The sequence below is a fragment of the Papaver somniferum genome, chromosome 8 (assembly GCF_003573695.1).
Source record: "Papaver somniferum cultivar HN1 chromosome 8, ASM357369v1, whole genome shotgun sequence".
Lineage (NCBI taxonomy): Eukaryota > Viridiplantae > Streptophyta > Magnoliopsida > Ranunculales > Papaveraceae > Papaver > Papaver somniferum.
In genome coordinates this window covers 85,666,487-85,687,585 of record NC_039365.1, presented here as the reverse complement: position 1 = coordinate 85,687,585, position 21,099 = coordinate 85,666,487, and the positions used below count along the sequence as shown (strand labels likewise).

Genomic DNA, 21,099 nt, shown 5'->3' with positions numbered 1-21,099 from the left:
TTCTTTGTCAAAGCCCTATATAAGGCTAAGATAGAATACCTATACAGAAATGCCACCAATAACATAAATTGGGAGGCTATCTAGAGATTGGATACTGCTCCAACTATCAAGATCTTCCTTTGGAAGTGTGCACATGAAATCCTTCCTACCAATGCTAAGACTGCAAGCATCTTGCATTACATAGATCCTATTTGTCAGGTCTGCAGTAGTGGAGAGGAGACAATGACACATCTCTTCCTAAACTGCCCTAATGCTACTGAAGTATGGCATGAAATCTTGTGAACCAATCATGGAAATTTTGATAACAACACAAACTTTATGGACTGGTTCAATTCTTGGTTTGATACTGGATCCATTCTTGGATCAACTATTATATATGTTACCATCTGTTGGCATATCTGGAAAGCTAGGTGTGATCTGATTTTCAATTACATAACCCCAAATGCTAAACACACTTCTCAGTGTATTCAACAATACTTATGTGATTATAACAGAGTGCACAACCTACCTTCCCATCCTCTCAATGATCTCTTCTTAAACAACTTTGGGGCTGACGCTAATTCTGGCACTCATATCCCTTGTGATCTGAACCACATCTACAGGAGCTTGGTTTCACCATAAAGATATGCACTATACAGAGCCCTGAGACTTGCAAATTTTTCTCTGCACCAACTATCTCTGATGCTACAGGAAACAACATTGATAGCAGAGGATACCCAAGCCACTCTGGAGGATGGGAAGCAACAGGAGGTGCAGACCTAGCTTTCAGCTGGGCCAAAGAAAAGCAGCACATGAACATTGATGTACATGCTGAATCAAAGGAAACTCTTCTCAGATTTCACTATCTCTACAATCAAGCAATACAAGAAAGATTCAATCCCAGTTACTATGACCGCCCACCAAACAATGTTGAAGAACATAGCTCAAGAATCAAGCCTATCACTTTTGTGTTGAGTAGTCTTAAGTTAATTCATAGAATTCACAATTTGGAAGCTTTTAATTTAGCTATATTATGTAAAACAATGAAAGCAGGCTCACCATAAGCACTGATATCCCTTTGTATGGTCCTTAGTTCCTTTTTCGCTAAGGTTTTTCTATAAAAAAAAAAAAAGGGGGCGGAGCCGGGTTGACTAACTCTACTTTTAGCCCCCCTAAAATTCATCAAACCATATAAAAACCCTTAGTTTTATCTTATATTTTCTATCTAGTCCACTTAATTTTTAGCATTTAGTCCTTCAAAATCCCACATGTGTTTATTGAGTTTTCTTTTAGCCCCCTTCTTTGTTGTTCTTTGGCTCCTAAATGTGGTTAGAGTTGGAATGCAATTTAATGCGATCTGTTATACTAGTTTAATTAGAGCCAGCAGCAATTGATGAATGCCGTTGAATCACTACCAATTTGTTTGTATATCTGTAATGATCTGTGACTGTGAGCATCTATTTGGTAAACAACAACTATTTTTCTCATCTGTTTCCTTTTTTCTTTTTTATAAACAACTTCCTTTTTTCTTTTTTATAAACAACAATTTCTGAGAAATATGTTATGTTGTTGGCAGTTGAGGACTTTCCATAAAGGGAGCTTAAATTGGAGGCATGTTATTCAGGACTGGAGCACATTGATGTCACCATACACGCACTCATGTCACATGGGGAAAATTAAAAAGAAGGCAAAAGATGAAAATGATGGGTGGGTTTGTAAACAGATAAGTTCGCTGTGTCTCTCTGACCCGTGACCTCTTCTTCTTTTTCGCAAGTAAATCAAAAACTTAAATAACCAAGGAAGAGTGGACTCTCTCTCGCAAAGAGAGGCAATACAAAAAGGAGAGATAATAGACAACCACCGGTCAAAGACATGGTTTTTAAAAGGTAAACTGGCCAGAAAGTGTGCAATCTCATCTGCACTTTTCTTAGTAAGCTCTTTTCTTGAACCTAGTCGAAACCATTCATCCTGTCTTTAATCTACAATTCAGGGGCCTGAGTCTCCAAAGATTATGAAGTTACTTCATTGCTGGCGCTTTAATCACTTTTTCAGCATCATTGAGAATGATGATGTCCTTCCACTCCATTTTCTCAGGTGCATCAAAGGCTAAAGTAATGGCTTTGGTTTCAGCTTCCATACGAGAATGACAGTTATGCTCACAAGTGTGACCTCAACAGCCCATGGCCTCAATAGCCCGTGACCTCTACAGCCCATGATTTGCAGCATGAAAGTCTGTCATTCACAAGGTAAAGTACGATGAGTTATCACATTCGGGGAATCATTTTCTGAGCATTTGAGGAGCTATGATCGGTTCGTCGTATCAAATAACGGTTGCGGATACAAACTCCATTTGGTAGAATTGGTAAAATTAAGGTTGTATTGCCAATTAAGGTATTTTTATTTTTTATTGTATTGAATTTATATATTAAATGTATAAAAGATAAATTAAATAAAACTGATTACACCATCAAACACGAAAGATGATGTAATTTAAATATAATAGATTATGGGCGGAGCGGCTACGATGTAATCGGGCCACATCGTTTGAGTATGTGACCCATCTTATTCGTTTGACACGTCTTGAAGAGTGTTAGTTTTCTTTTTATTTCTGGGAATTTAGAGGGGACTACTTTTTAGGGAATTAATTAGGGAACTAACTTTTCATGTTTTTTTTGGAGAAAAAGTAGATTTTTTTTTGTTTTTGTTTAAAACCAATTTAACATAAGTGTAAATAGATAAAGAGGGGCCACATACTCAAATGATGGGGCCTGACCACATCATAGCCTCGTCGGATGACCGAATTTTCGGTCATCAAACGAAGAAGAACATCCATTAATAGTAGTTTGCATTTTGCAAGGAAAAAATTTAGCAACACATATATCTTTTACTAATACGTAAGAATGATCAATTTTGGTTTAATTTGAGGGTGAAATCGATTGATTTGATCCGATTTGATGGGGTATAAGTATAATTTAAGACCGCAAATCTTTGATTATCAAATCAATTTTACGAAAGGATGATCAATGTTGATCCAATTTGATCGAATTAAATAAAACCGTTGAAGGTTTTTAAGTCAAAAATCATGTTTTGATCGAGTTGATGGTGTTTACCGGTAGTCGGAGGTTGTACTTGTCCAATTACGAAATTAATTTTGAAAATAAACAATCAATTCATATTCTATTGGATCGATTAAAAAAATAAAATAAAAAAGCGTTGCGTGTAACAACATTTTAACCCCCATAGTGACAGTAAAAGAACTCCCTTCCTTCGATCAGTCGTCCAATTATACTTCATTAGATTCGAGTGAGCATATTTTATTTACAGAAAAAACCCACCACAATTGTTGGAAACAAGTAATAATTTCATTTATTTTTTTCAAATTGGTGGAAATATGTGTAATCCCGGACATTTAAGTGCATCTTCCATTAGGACAACTCCTATGGTATGGATATATAAAAATTCATATCTTTAGGATAATCCATTGTGAAGAGTCAAATATTTATAGATCTTTTTTCTACCCTGGACTCTTCCACAAATTAATATAGGTTGCCCGCATATATTTATTTTAATATTATTATTATATTAAAAAGAAAACCAAATTTTATATATACGGCCGAATAATGAAAAAAATGGAAAAAAAAACACATCACGACCGGATGGGATAAAAAAGAAAGGTTATATCTGGTCATCCAATGACTGGATGGACTCTACATTATAACCTCCATACATTTGAGGGGTCCCTTGTGGAGTTATAGTTTTGTGGATGATAAAAACTTCCATAGTAATAATTTTTGAACTCTATTATTGGGGCTGTAGGAGGGTGAGTTTTTGGAGGCTAAAATGCTATGTGTAGGCAAAAAATGGATAGGGGGACTCAAGGTATATGAAAAAGTAAAAAAATACCCTTTCCTAAATTTCACTATTCATTAAAAAAAATTAAATCCTAAATCTATAATCTTCTCATTCTCCTCTCATTTACAAATCATAATGATCATGATTTAATCATGATGAAGATCATTAAAAAAAATTAAATCTATTATCCTCTCCTCGTCCTTCTTTTCTCATTCATAAGTTGTGATAAAGATGATGATCATAGTTTCATCACGATGAGAGCGATGATCATAAAGAAAACCCAAAATTATTATCTTCTCTTTCTCCTTCTCATTCATAGATCATAATAAAGATAGTGATCATCATAAAAAGAAAAAAGCTAAGAAAACCCACCATTTATTTTTGCTTTTAAATGGTTAAAAAATATGATTCTATGAATTTCGGGTAAAAAAAAAAAAGAAGTTTCTGAATGTGTTTACGGCTGGGAGTTCTTAGATTCCCATCCGAAAGTAAATGTTTCGGCTTGGTTATCCCAACCGAAATTAGTTTTCTGATTTTTTTGGATTTCCAGAACTAGTTACGGCTAGGAAAACCCAGTCGAAACTGTTGTTACAGCTAGGAAAACCCAGCCTTAACTGGTTATAAAAAACAAAAAAAATCAGAAAAATGATTTCGGCTAGGAGTTCTTTAATTCCACGCCGTAAATAAAAAATACGGCTTAGAACACCATCATTTCCCAACTGTTTTTGCGTTATACGGTTGGGTCGACAAATTATCCCAGCCGTAACTACACTTACAACTAGGTTTTCTCAGCCATAACTGGTTCTGAAAACAAAAAAAAAAAAAAAAATTCGAAAAATCTTTCGGTTGGGAAAACCAAGCCGAAATATGGACTCTCGGTTGGGTCGATAAACTATCCCAACCGTAATCTTGATTCACGGTTGGGTATCTAAGAAATCCCAGCCGTAAACATCTTCAGAAACTTTTTTTTTTACCCGAAATTCATCGAATTGGATTTTTATAACCATTTAAAACAAAAATAAATAGCGGGTTTTTTTTAGTTTTTTCTTTTTATAATGATCATCATCTTTATCGTGTTCTTTGAATGAGAAGAAAGTAGTTTTGGGTTTTCCTTATGATCATCATCCTCATCATGATGAAATTATGCTCATCATCTTCATCATAATTTATGAATGAGAAGAGAAGGATGGGAGAAGATAATAGATTTTTAGTTGTTTTTTTTTATGATCTTCATCATGATAAAATCATGATCATCATCTTCGTTATGATTTATCAATGAAAAGTGAATGAGAAGGAGAAGATTATAGATTATAGATTTAGGATTATTTTTTTTTATGAATAGTGAAATTTAGGTAAAGGTATAATAGACATTAGGATTATGATGCGATAAGGGATAGCTTAATTTACTATTTCATGACCCTAAAAGACCCCAAAAAAACTATTGACTTCAGAGCCCCAATAATAAAGTTCTAATTTTTATCAATATTTTGTGGATCATCAAAAACATATGGATTGATACGGTCCACATCACATTTACACCAGCACCTCTAGATGCTCTGGTTAGAAGATTGGATATCAATTATGACCCCATGTCAAGATAACATGGCCGAGAAGCGCTTACAAGTGCCCAACACACACACAAAAAAGAAGAAAAAAAGAACTGCCACTGTTGTACAAGCATGAATCATCTTTAAGTTTATAAACTTAATTACATACTGTTGGAAGTTTGAGTACGGGTATATTAATTATATGTCTCTAGTTTTAACACCCTATAAATATGTCCTTATACAACAATAAATATGTCCCTACTTTTTGATAATCTTATTAAAATTAGATTCTCTTAACACCCTCATCCATATAATATTTTTCTTTATTTCAAAATGCAACAAATTTCTTCCTCTACCACTTCACCACCACCACTAGCACCACCATCACCAACATTTAACTACCATTCCACCACCACCGTTCAACAACCACCACCTACCAACCGCCACCACCACTAATATTCTACCACCACTCCTTCACCACCACCATTACACCACCAGTCCTCCACCACCACTAGTTCGCCGCCACCACCGCCACCGTCACCGCCGCTGCCGCCACCATCACTGGTTCAAATATTTTTGTATCAACAACAGTAGTTGATCCAAATAAAAATAGAACCAACAGTAGAGGTTGATCCAATTTAGGAGATCAAATCCAAAAAAAAAAGGATCAACAGTAGAAGTTGATCCAATTTAGGGGATCAACTACCATTGTTAATCCACTAAAATTGGATCAATAATGAAAGTTGATCCATGTAAATGGAGTGAACTTGGCGTGAGTCGAACACGCATCATCCGACATGGAGTCAGTCATGCTACCATTGCACCACAAGTTCAACATTGGAAGAAATTTACATGATTTAAACTACAAAAATGATTATACTAATCCAAGAAAATGTTGTTGAAAGGATCAACAACAGTAGTTGTTGTTGATCCCACAAAAAATTAGGTCAACAACAACAATTGAGCCCGTAAAAACATATAAACAACAACAATTTATCATCACCTGTAGCCTCATAAACAACAACAGATTCAAGACCATATTCACCACCACCACCACCATAAAAAACCCAAATCCACCACTATCTTCATCAACAATTTCAATACTCCAACCTCACCACAACCATCATTCCAACCAGAACCACCACAATATCCATCATCAATTACATCGTATTAACCTTCTTCCATCTGCATTATCAAATACAACCAGAACCGTCGCAAAGATCTAATTCTCTTTAAACCCCTATTACCATTCATTAAGTTAAGTTAATCAACCTATTAAAAACTGAAATCTGAGAGAAAAGACGAACCTCAACAAGCAGATCCACGGCAGGGAAAATCATTAGTTAAATCTCCCTTAATCATATCAGCGGTACAATCTTCCTTAATCCAGTTTAAATCGAAATAAATCCAAGATCTGAAATTAGGTTTATACGCATCGTTTGTCACTAGATTTATATTTGTAGCTGAAGCAAGTAGCAATCGATCTAAATCGACTGTTTAGGAGGAGATGGTGGTGGTGCTGGTGGTGGGATTATGTTGATTTTTGATGGTGGTAGAGGTGGAGAAGAGATTGAGATATGGTGGTGGAGTCTCGTTCAATAGATTTTTCGTGATGGAAGACGGTGATGGTGGAGCTGGAGGAGGAGAGAGGAATTTTTTCAGATCTGAAACTGAGAAGAAATGATGAATTGCTTATTATATAGGGAGGGTAAATAAGGAAAAAAGAAAAACGTTGATGGACCCCTAATGGGCTTATAGATGGAGAGGGACATTTTTATTGTGTGATAAGGATATTTGTATAGGCCATCAAAAGTAGGGACAAATATTCAATTACCACTTTTAGTACAAAATTAATTTATATGAGTGAGAATTTTATATGAGTGAAAACTGTTTTTCAAATTTGAATTTTAAGATGTGTGTTTGGGTCATGCCTTTTTATCTAAGAAAATTCTTAGTGCACAAGTATTATAAAGAGTCACCATTAGACACGAAGAGTCACTCATGGACAAAGAGACTCTTTCTAGAGTCACCATTGACTATGTATAAATCCACCTTTTATTCTAGTTTTTATATATGTTTTACATGAATTTTTCCCAAGAAGTTTTCTGGCATATATGAGTCGTGTATGAAACTACAATATCCTTCCATCGCTGGCATGATGAAATTGTAGTACTATTTTCTATAAGGCATGATCGTCGTGTTCTAGGAGGCAACATCCATGGAACCATGAACGCTGTACGCGGGAAGAATTCGCTAAAGACGAAGTATCCGATACTCGACTCAATCAACCAAAATCGAAAAATAGTTTTATTTTTTTCTTAGATTATTTGTAATATATCGTGATTTCGTAAAAGCTTAACCTTACATATACCCAACTTACTTATTATGAGATCAAATGAGTATAAATTTAGAACTAAAAAACTCAGTGGTAAACACAACCGAATCTATTTAGAATGATCCCTTTTATCATATAAAACCATACTTAATCGAGGACTACACAAAATTGATCGAGGAATAAATAATAAAACAAAATAGAGTTACTTATATATATTCCACGGAAACATGAAACCCTTTATATTCATATAATTTTTTTAACGGCAGAATTGTCACTTCCAATTTTATTTATTATTATGCAATAACCATTTTTTCTCATTTTAATTTAATTTTAAAAAAGATTCTCGGTTTGTTTACCTAAATCGCCAGAATCAACGATATTTCGAACATGATGACATGAGATATCCCCATATTTTCTAGACAAATGTTCTATAATGTTGAAAGTCACTGTCGAAAGTCGTCATCATTATCTGATATTCCATGACGACTTTTTCGACATTTCTAATTGGGGTACCAAGTTTCATATAGGATAAACATTTTTCGACTTTTTTTTATATGGTTTTTAGCACCCCTACTTTTTAGGAAAATAACGAGTCATCATGGTTAAAATTTAGGACCATGACAATTGTAATGACAAATTACGCAAGCCCACATTTTGTTTCAAAGTTCAAAAGAGTTGTTAGGGTTGAAATTAATGACTACAACGACACAAGGCAACTTCTCAAAATTTTAAGAATCATCGTGAACATCGACCAAAATTGTCTTTCATAAAAATTTTAGCACCCTATAACTTTCTTGAAAACTTATAAGAGTCTTCATGTTCATAATTTATCGAGCGTGACGGCCGTGTCATTCTTTAATAAAAATTTTGAAAAATTTAAAGATTAAAACTAAGAAAAAATGAACTTTAAGAATAAAATAAAAAACTTAAAAAAACTAAATAAGAGACAAAATTTATAAATACAAATTAAAAAATATATATGTAAATTAAGGGACACATGTTATAATTTCAAGGAAATAGTCTCTCGAACACCCACCCTCTGGACATCCCTTATAAGGCCAACCTAGATGGAAATAAATTAATAGTCCCTGATTAAACCAGGATATAACCGCTTAGATTTTAGATATCGGAATGGAAATTGGAACCCTCTCCAAGCCGATGTTTCCATCTTCACCTTAAAATAATAATAATTTAATCTAAAGGCATACTACACTCTGTCAACAGACTGATAGAGTTGATAGGCCATCTAAATGACACTTCCATGCTCCTCATCGACTTTTCAAATGCTTTCAACCTGGTCGATAGGACTTCTTTAATCAAAGAAGCTAGAGATCAGTGCCCAGCAATCTCTTATTGGGTGGAATTTTGCTATGCCAAACCTGCCAGATTATACTACAATGACATCATTCTTTCTTCGGCGCAGGGAGTGCAACAGGGTGATCCCCTCAGCCCCTTGCTATTTGCACTAACACTACACCCTGTTGTTAAGATGATTGCAGCACAATGTAGCCTCGATATTCAGGCCTGGTACCTGGACGACGGTACAATTATTGGAGATACTTTGGAGGTTTCTAAAGCTCTTAACATCGTCCAAACCGAAGGAGTGCGTCGAGGACTCCACCTTAATGTGCACAAGACAGAGATCTTTTGGCCAACCACTGACCCAAGAAGTTTCCAGCCCGGTGTTTTCCCAAAAAATATTAGTCACCCTTCTTCTGGTGTGAAGCTGCTTGACGGACCTGTAAATCTTGACTTGCAGTTCTGTCAAGATATGGTGCTACAAAGAGTTAACAAAACTATCCATCTCATTGATGCCGTTAAGAAGCTGAGGGATCCTCAATGTGAACTGATACCGCTTCATAACTGCTCAGGTGTCTCTAAACTATATTTCACCATGCGCACAATCTCTCCACTGGCATTATAACAGGCAAAGGCTCTTTTTGATGATCATCTATACCAATATTTACGGCTGCTAGTCACTGCGGATGGAGCAGGCTTCGGACCATTGCACTTTCGTTTAGCATCGCTACCGATCAGGGATAGAGGACTTGGTATTTATACCATGTCTGATACAGCTAATTATTGTTACCTGGCCTCTCAACTCCAGAAGCAACCTGTTCAATGCACCATCTTGAGTAACATAACAACAGCTGGACCAATCCCTAGTTGTCATCAGGCCATACAAGCATACAATCAAGTTTGCGGCATTAACTCTTCTTCACTAAGTTTTGACAACGCTGCCCCCTCTCCCATGCATTATATGCATTATTTGGAAGTAACGTATTACGACTCCGTGAAGAAGCATCTACCGGACAACTTCAACCCGTCAACACGGGATAAGGTACTATGGCAGAGCAACAAATTGAAACATGCTCAAGACTACCTGCTTGCTATACCGATAAGTGGCCTACACCAAACGATCAGCCCTAGACAGTTCCGGTGCATTTTCTGCTATCGTTTTGGCATCCCTCTCTTCCCCGAAGGCAGCCGATGCACTATCTGCAAACGAGACATGGACATCTACGGTGATCATGCACTACACTGCGCCAGTGAAGTGGGACTCGACATATGTTTAGAGCTGGGGTTGCGGTAAGAAAAGAGGCACAACTTGGTTTTAGCTCCGATGGAAACAAGACTTTGCTTCCAGCTGATTTATTAGTTTACAATTGGGAGAATGGGAGAGATACTTGCATGGATGTTACAGTGGTGTCCCCGTTTACAAGTGATATTCGCTCTTTTGTTCCCGGTCAGGCTATCGCCAAAGTTGTGCTCCGCAAGCGCACCAAATAATTAGCAACATGCTAATCTCATGGATATGGCTTTGGTGTTCTAGCCTTCACTATATTGGGAGAGTTAAGCGAAGATATTGTGGTTTTCCTAAAACGTCTCGAGAATTGTCTTGCAAACAATGATGCAGATTGTAACTCTGGACGATTTTTATTTCATAGAATAGGAGTGGCAATCCAAAAAGGTGTTGGTGTCCAGCTCGTCGCTCGGCTTCCTTCTACCTCCGTGTAATGAACATATTTCCTTCTTGCTAAAAATAATAATAATATATAATTCTTAATGTGTAATTCTTGACTTGGTTTGCTTTTTAATATATAATAATAATACAAATAATGAAAATGGGTTGCTAGCTTTAGTTGGTCATTCCCGTTCCTCATATGTTTAATACGTTGTGGGAGGTTCGAATCACTGATGGCGCAGTACTGCAGAATTTGACATGAAAGATAGAATTATCTTACCCTTTATAACATAACCAGCTCTACATATCCGCTGCGACTCCTTGCTTGGTTTCTCGTGAGACTCGTTGATAGCACATTAACCTGTTTAACTGCTGCCGCATAAGTTTCCGATATGTTGAGAGAAAAAATAAAATAATAACTAGATGATCGCTGCCATTGTGGGACGACCGACCGAATTTTTTTACGCAAAACTAAATTTTGTACCACAATAGTTCCGTCATAATGGCACGGAGTCGGATTTTTCAGACAAAATATGCAACACAACCAAACGGGCAAAATTATGTGAGAAAAATATAAATGAAGATCGATGCAGATAATCGAATAAAGAGAAAAATGTAAAATAATATCCGGCAAAACACCGTACCATGATTGACAAATGTAGAATACATTCAGCAAAAATGAAGTTTACATTACATGTTTTCTTAATTTTTAGTGTAGTTACTCTAGTGATGCAACAAAAATGGTCACGGGTCATACTGATACCTGCAAAAACTTGGATCAGATACCCTCTTAGTTAGTAGACCTTAGAACTTCCTTCCTCAAACTGTTGATTGCTACGACCAAGGAGACAATAACTTAAGACGGAAAGCATCAGCTTCATTCAAGTAATACCCGAGGAGCCTTTTTTGCCCTGATAAACCAAAAACGACCATACAACACAAGTGCTCCCTTGTTTGACACTTCTGCTTCTAGTGTTACCTGTACATATAAATTCCATAGTTCAGCTTAACGATTGGCTTTCTCTTCACCAAATCTGCACTAATACTGGACAACTAACCTCAAAACACCAGAAAACAGGGAAAAAATTCACTAATGATGTGATTCAAATGTTTGGGAAAACAGTAATACAGAGGAATTTAACCACGATAAAAGGAACACGAAAGTATCTCGAGTGTTAAATGGAAGAACTCCAGACCACTAAATAATGTTAACAATGTTGGCCATTGGTATAGTCTAATGGCAATTATGTAGAGCAAGCAAGGATCATATAATCTCGTAAAGAAAATCACCATTCACATAAAGATAAATCGGTGCAACCTATATCTAGACATCTCGCTAAAAAGTCTCTCCAGAAGCTGTTATTAATAAACAAGTTAAACCATCTATGCGTGATGGAGGAATGAACTTCAAAATAAGTTTGCACGGCTTTGAGACTAAAGCAACACTTAGGAAGAACTTAATAACAGGCCATCAGACAGTTTGGTTGACTGATGTCTGCTAGAATAGGTTGGCTGAAAACTGAGGCTAGGGCAGATCAACTTTCTAAACCAACTGATCTAAAAGAAAGTCGGAACACCACTTGTAATCGAACAGGTGCCAAAATCTTTCTACCGTTCAAAGGCTGAATTCCAAATTGCAGTCAAACTCTACCTTCCCACAAAAAGGATACGTTTTCACATTTCTGTCATGCAATTTGTATGCCATCCCAAGCACATTCGCAGGATTTACACTGTTAGCATTCTCATATAACTATACAAACAAGGATCTGGGAGAAGGCTGATATGGCAGTCATGTGCAATTATCCATATAAAAATGAATCTGAGTACCAAAAAGAGAAAATAGTGGCTGACATTTGAATGGAGTATTCCATTGGATACAATAACAGATCCGTCAAATACGCAGAACTCTCCACCAACCATGTCAGTTCTAGATAGAAACTCATTTTCAGTGTCAAAACAAGTTCCTCTCTTTTCAGGTGTTCCCCTCTAGTTTTTTACATAAACCCTATTTAAGAAATTTGTTCGGAAAAGAGAACACTTGACAAACCTCTAAAAAAGTGACCTTGAGCGAATTAGTTGCACTAGTGAGAACACTTACAACTTCATACTTACAGAAATCAACAAAGTGTAATATGAGTTGAACAGAACGAACATTGAAAATGATACAACATTACGCCCTTTATTTATTTTCAGTTACAGGGCACATGACTAGTATTTATCATCCCGAATGGGAGTGAGACTCACTGATAAGTTGACATAATCTGCCATTTCAATAAATCATGGTCCAATAATACTTTAGACATCATTACATGGCACAATCAATTGTGGCACAAGCAATTGGAGATCCAAGTTGACATACCCATCATAAGATTCAAAATGAGCGGCATAAGTTTTGGTTTTCTCCTTGTCTCCGTATAATGACATTCCAGCATTATAATCCTACAATTTAGATATCATCCATTGATTCAGTTCAAATTGCAAAAATCAAAATTTGATAAATTTATAGAACTTTTTTTTTTTTGCTAAGTCCAATAAATTTACAGAACAATCATACTAAAACCTGCAAACCTGAACAAGGGGTTAGTCCACGAGTGAGTTGGAGGGAGTTTAATGTATTTTGAATCTTGGGGATTTTGAGAGAGTGTAAGAGAGTATAAGGAGTTTGAGAGAGTTTGGTGTGTTGAGTGTAGGGAGTTTGAGAGACTCTCCCAAAATCTCTACTTTTTTGAGAGATTTGGAGTGAGGCAAAAATACACTATAAACTCTCTAGAATTCCCCAGAACTCCCCAAAAAAAAACAAACTCCCTATCAATCTAATTTTTACCACTAACAGGGAGTTTAAGAGTTTCTTTCAAACTCCCCCACGACTAACGGGGTTTTTTAGGGAGTTTGAGAGACTCTTCTAAACTCTCCCACGACTAAAGGGGATTTTGAGAGACTCCCTCGAACTCCCTCACGACTAACGGGAAAAAACACAACTACACCCAACTCCCCCAACTCCCCTGAGTTTAAGTAAAAACACAAAATTTTATTACCTCAGGCTCAGCCTTAGTTTTTTAAAAACACATGGCTCCTTCAAGAACCCAAAGCAAAAATTAACAACCATTTAGAAGTATGGAAAAATTTAACAGTTAACCCTAAAATATTAAGGAATTTGATTTGTAAGTTTTAACTGCAATTTAAAACGAAGAATCGAATCAAATTAAGGGTTGATGAAACAAACTAAGGGTTTCATCAACACATACCCTTAATTAACTTTTCAACCCGTAGTTTTATACAAAATGAAGAATCGAAGTGAAAGCAGAGATTTACAGTTGATAAAACTCATACCTCTAATGGTGATTTTATGGTAGTGGTGTAGAAAGCAGAGGACGCTTGGTGATGGTGATGGTGATGGTGGTTCAATCAATTCACCCAATTTTAAATTTAGGATTACAGGTTAGAGAAGATTGAATATTCAATCAACCAAATCCAAACTCTGTACTCTAAAGTCGAAATTGAGTAAAAATGAATGGAGATTTAGGGTGTGAAATTGATGAAGATCAAACTGGATTTCGATTTCGACGAAGAAGAAAGGATGTGAAATTGGAAAAAAATGTCACGGCTTCACATTGACATTAGGTCACCGTATATAGGGTCCTCCCTCGCTTCGCAACGGATCATGAAAAACGAGAGAGAAAAAGGGTGGGTGCAAATTGCAATGTGCAAAGATAGAGTCAATGCATAGGGAGGTGGTGGTGTCAAAGTGGGATACTCGGCGAGCATTATTACACATTTATATATATATATATGTGTATGGGGATATAGCTGTGCCTGTGCCTCGTTGCGTCGTCCGAAATTTATCAGAAACAAAAATACAAAAAGTTTCGCTCAAACTTTGAGAAGAATCAAAACTATTCGTTGGTTTTGTTTCCACATTACTAGAGAGTCTAGCTAAGCTTAATCAAGCTTAGCTAGAACGCTGCAGGGATAGTGTTGTGTTTGGGTACTATAAGCATTTGATAAAGTGATTTATTGTAGCAGAAAATTTTGTTATCTATAATAATGGGGCAGGAAGAGTATGGACAGGAAAACTCAGAGTTTGATCATGGAGAGGAGGTAGTAGTACCGGTAGGAAAAGAAAAAGATGAAGAGATGGAGGTGGAGGTGGATAATCTTATCAGGATAAATAGTAAGAAGCAGCAGCAGCAACAGATTGAAGTTGGAGAAAATGATATTCTAAATATGGTAGCAGCTGCAGTTCATGTAGAAGAACTAGTTCTCCCAAAACTGAACACTAATGTCGCTAAAGAAGATGAAAATCCAGAACTAGAAGAAGAAGATGAAGATGAACATTCATTACCATCCTCATCGTCATCATCAGATCAGAAAAGTGTTTACTTTGACGAAATCAAAGGTATGCATTTTTCGAATTCAGTTTCAAACTTCCAATTGATCACGGCTAGAACGAGCAAATATAATTTTATTTTATTTTTGAGCAAATTTGAAATCATTTTACGTGTAAGAAGACCAAACATAACCCACCCTCGATTGTGTCGGGCGAATTGAGGGTCCCCTTGCTAGCTTTTCCTTTGGGGTACCGTGTCTACTTCTTGTTGTTGGTGTACTTGTGATTTCTGAGAGATCTCTCAATCTTACTATCATCTACTTCCTCTAAAATCATGAAAAAATTCTATATGAACTACTGGGTTAAACAAAAAACACAAGTTTGATTTACGGAGGTTTTGAACCTAAGAAATTAACTTGCTGGTCACGAAAGAATAGGTAGCCAAACTCGGTCCAAATTTCATCTCTAATTTCCACTACTTGAAATCATTTTTTATTTTACAGGCTAGCTAATTATGTCAAACTTCTTCCTGATTCTTCTTAATTATTTTTGTTATCTTCTTTTTCCCGATACTCATTATTTATTTATTTCTATTTTAACGAATTTATTGCTCAAGTCAAACTTCATCTCAATTATTATTGCTATCAATATCATTCAAATTTTGAGGGGTTGTCAGGAATTTCAATGCAACTGTTATAAAATGAATTATTATCTGTTGTTGATATTGATATTGCCCATGCTGGATCTTTATCTTCTCTAGTTGTACCTGTTTCATTATCTTTACTATTATCATAAGTTTTGTAATTCTCATGCTTCAAAAAAAAAAATGTTTTGTATTTTTATCCGTTGCTTCTTAATTATAGACCTTATCCTTAACCCATGTATTATTATATTTGCTCTGCTACTAGAGAATCAATAGTTGTTAGTCTGAAATTGTTTGTTCTTAGGAATGGAGTAATCAAACATGCCCATAAGAGATATTAATAGTACTTGTCGTCTTGAGGTTCAGGGTTTTACTCAGAAACAGCTAATAATTAGCTAGTGCCTATTGAAAGCCAATTTAGACCTTCAACGGTAGAACAGATTTTCAATTTTTCTGCAATTGTAAGAAATAGATACAATCTAGACCACATCAGCTAATTAGTGGTCTTCTGATCAGTCCTGACTTCATTAGTGTATCATTTCTGGCAATTTGGTGGTTGCCATAAATACAATTACGTTGCATTTTCTTGATTGAAGGAATCTGGAAGTGTCGACATTGCACTTGGACCTACCGAATGGAAAGTTGTTCTTCTAAGACTAAGATTGATCAGCATATTCAGAATCCTAAGGGACACTTCCACAGGACGACGGATATGGAAACACTAAGTCGGCAGGAGTACTGTTTTGATTTAGAAAGGAAAGGTCAGTTGAATATAAATTAACAGAAAGGGCAATGTAGCTTTTGAAAGGCTAGTCAAGATAATGGATCCTGTATCTACTCCCAGCTCTGGCTTGTTTGTTTACGGATTCTGTCATAGTTCAAAGCGTAATCTTATGTGTGTAGCAAGGTGGTAGGTAATGAAAGTGGCGTTCAACAAAAAATGGAGAGGAACATACACAATTTGAGGTGCATATGAATTAGACAAAACCTACAGATTTAGAGTGTGGATCTGATAGCTGTGTTGATCAGGTGGGGAACCGCGTTAGTTGACTTGCTAGTTGGGTGCATAAGTAAACTTAAAACTCAAAAACATAATTTAAACAGTACAATCTCTATGTGGTTGTGTCGTAGCTTGCAAATCATTCGTCCACCTGTTTCTCAATATTTTACATTTACAATTCTTTCTTTAATACAGTGTTTGCATTATCACTAACCAAATGTCTAAATTTGGCGTATGATTGTAGCTGCTGTTTCCACTAGCAATGGTACTAATAGGACAAATGAGATAGGGTCTCCATCTGCCGAGCATTCCACTGCTGGGAATGCACCAACCAAAGATGAATTAGAGGTTGAAGTGAGTAGCCCAAACGCTGAAAAGAGTCTGGTTAATGGAACAAATCTCCACGAGACTCTAATAAATGAAGTAGAGCAAACTGGTTTTCATGTTGAAAGACCTGTAGAAAATGGGTATTCGAATGTCAAACTTGTCGGTAATAAGCATGTACAATTTGGAGAAGTTGAAGTGAGTAATACAGAAGAAGAAGTAATTGAATGGGATGTTGAGAGAGTAATAGAAGAGCAGGAGACACATGATCTGATCTGTCCTAACTGTAAAGCCTGCATTACGAAGAGGGTTATCTTGCGCAAAAGGAAACGATCAGTTCCCATTACTGAAGATACTAGAGAAACCAAGAAATTTGGAACCCCGACTAGATCGATTTTGAAAACTGATCCTTCTACCAGTTCAAGTAACAGTCAAGGTCACTATGCAGGTGCTATCCCTGGTGCACCTGACACCAATGAAAGAAGAAATGATGTTTTCCGATGCTTCTCATGCTTCAGCTTTTTCATTCCAACAGGTATATCTCTGTGATATTGTACACAAACTATCATATTTGTCTAATGGTTTATTGCTACCACCATCATGAAGAGTCTCTTGGTTCTTTATTGTTAAGTTGTTCAAGGAAGAATCACCAAATTCAATTTCTTTGCTGGATTCAACAGTGGCTGGTTTTAGGTTATTTCGGTGTTTTGGATTTGATGATGAAGAAAGTCTTCCGAATTCGCAGCCTACACCTTCACCAAATCAGGGAACCCGATTGCCTAAAGAAGTGAAATTGGTGGGCGAAGTGACCCCAGACGGTAAAAGAACAGCAGATTCAGGTACCGCTGAATCTTGGTTTGCATTAGAAGGATAACCCAGAATCATTCTTATACTGTCCTATTTTAATGAATTTTCCACCAGCAGCATTTTTGCCTCCATTGACATTACTATTAAAACCGATAGACTAGAGAATCTTGCAGTGTTTTATATTTGGTACTCTTTCTACGAGTGGCTGGGAGCAAACTATGCACTACGATAATAATCAAATCATCCGAGCACTTACGAAATTGAGGTGTTCCTGCTAAGATAACTGGACTTGTTGCTTGAGTGAACCCCTGATCTTAGAATGTCCAGACTCCATAGTTTGGGTTGATTCTCGCAATTCATGCACAATAAGTACCTACTTAGGAAGATACGAGTAGCTGTATTAGTTTGACTTAGCAAAAAAAAAAAAAAGAGTAGCCGTATTAGAATATTCCTTTTCATGTTTGAATTTTTTCCTCATATTTGATATAATATCTGCAGATGACAAGAACGAGTCTATTCCATCACTGTCGACGACATTTCCATTCCTGGAACCAGCTCACGGGAATGACCAAGTGAAGGATGCAATTGGGAAAATAGAGGTGGAAGAGCAAAATGTTATAGTTTCACCCTTGCAAGGAACTACTACTATGGAAGAAATTCAGAGAGACACAACGGAGAACCCCAAGAGTAGCAGGAAAGAGATCGATGGAGGTATAGTTGTTCGTCCTTGTAAAGATATGCTATGGTGGTTGAAATCCTTCACTGAGTATATGTAATATACTGATACTGTTTTCACTATTACCGTAGGCAAATATTCCAATACTCCTAAGGAAGTGGATGACAAAGGTATTCTGACCTTGTCTGAAAATGATGCTTTGCTGCTTCGAGACAGACGAGATGGCATTGGAGGAGCAGAACATGTACCTATCAAGAATATTGCAGGTATTACTAGTTATGAAGACGGTACATATTTGCAAACCAAATGGCATATTTTAATGTCATAATGTATAAACCTTTATACACAGGGGGCGATGTGATACTTGATATTGTAGACGCGCCAAAAGGATCAGGTTATTCACCTAGTGTGCAACTCAACATTGTTCCAGCTGCTCCATTAGTTCCACTAGCCAGGGGAACTGAATCCTTAGCAAATGAACAAGGAAGTGTTACAGCTACAAGATCCCGTGAATGGGATATCTTAAAAAGCATTGTATACGGTGGGTTAGTTGAGGCTATTATGAGTTTGGGTGTTGTTTCATCAGCAGCTGGTGCTGATGCCACAACGTGTAAGTATTCTACAACTTATCCTTTTAAAAAATCCAAATCACAGTGTGATGGGAAACTCCATAATTCGAAATTTGCTTTACAGTGAATATAGTAGCTCTGGGAATGGCGAGTCTTGTGAGTGGACTTCTCGTTATTATTCATGGGGTGAGTGATTTCCTGTTAAAGCACTACTGGTTGCTATAATTGTTGATTAATGATATGCTATTTGTTCAACTTCACAGGATATTGACTTTTGTATGCTTTCATGACATATAACTGATTTGCATTGCTAATATCGAAAGAGTAGGATAGTGGAAAATAATAATAAAAAAATAAAAAAACAAGATGCTGATGTTGATTAGCTGCTCCAAATTCCCAGATCTCGGTAACTTCTGTAATCTTGATTTTGTTATTTCTAGGTTCCACAATCTATAGATTCTTGCATGCTCAAGTAATTTGCTGAAGCTGATTTGCATTTGACGTGTATAATCTTATAGTCAGAGATTTGGAGTGCGACTTTGTGCAGCCCGACTGAATCAGGGTGCACATTCTGTACCTTCTTAGTGGATACTTTTAAATGGAATGTTTGTTTTCTTTAATTGTAAGTCAATTAGAAGAAAAGTTTTATAGAAGAGAAAAAACAACCAAAATTAATTTCTGCTAAATTCTCCGATCAATGAGAAGGTACGGAACGTGCATCTTGGTTTAATCGGGGTAAACAAAGTAGCATGCATTTTATTTGTTTATTCAGGTGTTCATCACATGAATCAAAAGATGCCTTTCTTGTGTTTGATGTTTATGCATGCATTTACAGCTTGGGGAACTGAAAAGTGACCAACATGAAAGGGTCACTGAAGTGGAAGATGAAAAAGTTGATCGATATGAAGAATTACTTGGACGTAGACGTAATTTTCGAAGGCATGCAATAGTTGTGGTGCTATCATACCTAGTTTTTGGGCTATTGCCTCCCATCATTTATGGCTTCTCATTCCGCAACAGCAATAACAAAGATTACAAGATGTTAAGTGTTGCAGCTGTTTCTTTGATATGCATCATTTTACTTGCTATTGGGAAGGCACATACCCATCGACCACCATGGAGTAATTCATCTTACATTAAGACCACATTGTACTTTGTCAGCATCGGATTGGCGACCTCAGGTCTTTCTTTCGTCCTCGGTGAGGTGGTTAAGAAATTGTTGGAGAAGTTTGCTCTGTTGGAACCAAATGCATCCTTTTCACCTTCCCCACCGTCGTCATCTTTTCTGCTTGGTCAAACTATACCTTCGATAGCAGAATCATCAGCCTGGGCATCGTATTGATTGACAGGAATTCTGAGGTAGTTGATCAGAATATGGTCCAGCAGATTTTGTGCTAAAGGAAGAAGTTTCTGTTTTCAGTTGATAAATGTCCCTCGTTTTCTTATACTTCATTTTGTGTTTTTGTTCTTTTTTTTATTAAGAGAGAGGAACTCGCAAGAGCGATGTGAGGCTTGTTATATCGTTGCTGCTTTTAATATACTAAAGAGTTACTATGGCTCTAGTTAAGAAATAAACAGAGACCGAGGGACCAAAGAGTTAATACAAGGACTATGGCTCTAGTTAAGAAATAAACAGAGACGGAGAGAATTCATAACATTAGTGTTTATAATGTACTATTGGAAGCTGTTTCATTCTTAGGTAAAAATTCTCAAAAGTGGACGCAAAGATTTCATCAAGTGGTTATACTTATTGAGATGTGCTCTAATTCTTTTGTGGATTTCCTCAAAATTTCAAGATTTGAGAATTCAAATGAATGGCGATTTAGGTTCATTTGTATCCCAAGTGGTAGAGCTGGTTCAATTTGGATTTCTTTCTGGTCTTCATGGGTTACAGCTACTATTCAACCACAAATTTTTGGTTCGCAATCTAAAGATTTTCCTCTTCTGGAGTGCAATGTACCTCATATGGACTGCAACGAGGATCTCTATTCTTTTAGTATTGCCGTGGAAGCTCATGGCTCTCATTCTGGTTGGAATCAGCAGAATTGATAAAAAGATTCATTTGGGCTGGTAAT

The 21,099-nt window shown here is 36.5% G+C and overlaps 1 protein-coding gene and 1 long non-coding RNA gene across 3 annotated transcripts; one reads left to right on the top strand and one right to left on the bottom strand.

Annotated features, from left to right (window-relative positions):
- Positions 1 to 12,726: 12,726 nt before the first annotated feature.
- On the bottom strand, positions 12,727 to 14,145 carry LOC113301886. Its single transcript, XR_003336528.1, has 2 exons — positions 14,009 to 14,145; positions 12,727 to 13,117 (listed from the first exon to the last, which is right to left on the bottom strand). It is a non-coding gene; the product is annotated as an uncharacterized LOC113301886 (long non-coding RNA).
- Positions 14,146 to 14,690: 545 nt separating this feature from the next.
- Positions 14,691 to 20,595, top strand: LOC113301885 (membrane protein of ER body 2-like). 2 transcript variants are annotated; one of them, XM_026550726.1, is made up of 8 exons: positions 14,691 to 15,074; positions 16,893 to 17,507; positions 17,653 to 17,811; positions 18,278 to 18,490; positions 18,587 to 18,721; positions 18,805 to 19,065; positions 19,149 to 19,210; positions 19,860 to 20,595. In XM_026550726.1, the coding sequence occupies exons 1-8, from the start codon at positions 14,723 to 14,725 to the stop codon at positions 20,364 to 20,366; spliced, it is 2,304 nt and encodes a 767-aa protein (XP_026406511.1). In that variant the 5' UTR covers positions 14,691 to 14,722; the 3' UTR covers positions 20,367 to 20,595. The 2 variants fall into 2 exon arrangements, with proteins under 2 accessions (XP_026406511.1, XP_026406512.1); XM_026550727.1 differs by lacking the exon at positions 14,691 to 15,074 and adding an exon at positions 15,593 to 16,409.
- The last annotated feature ends 504 nt before the right edge of the window (positions 20,596 to 21,099 follow it).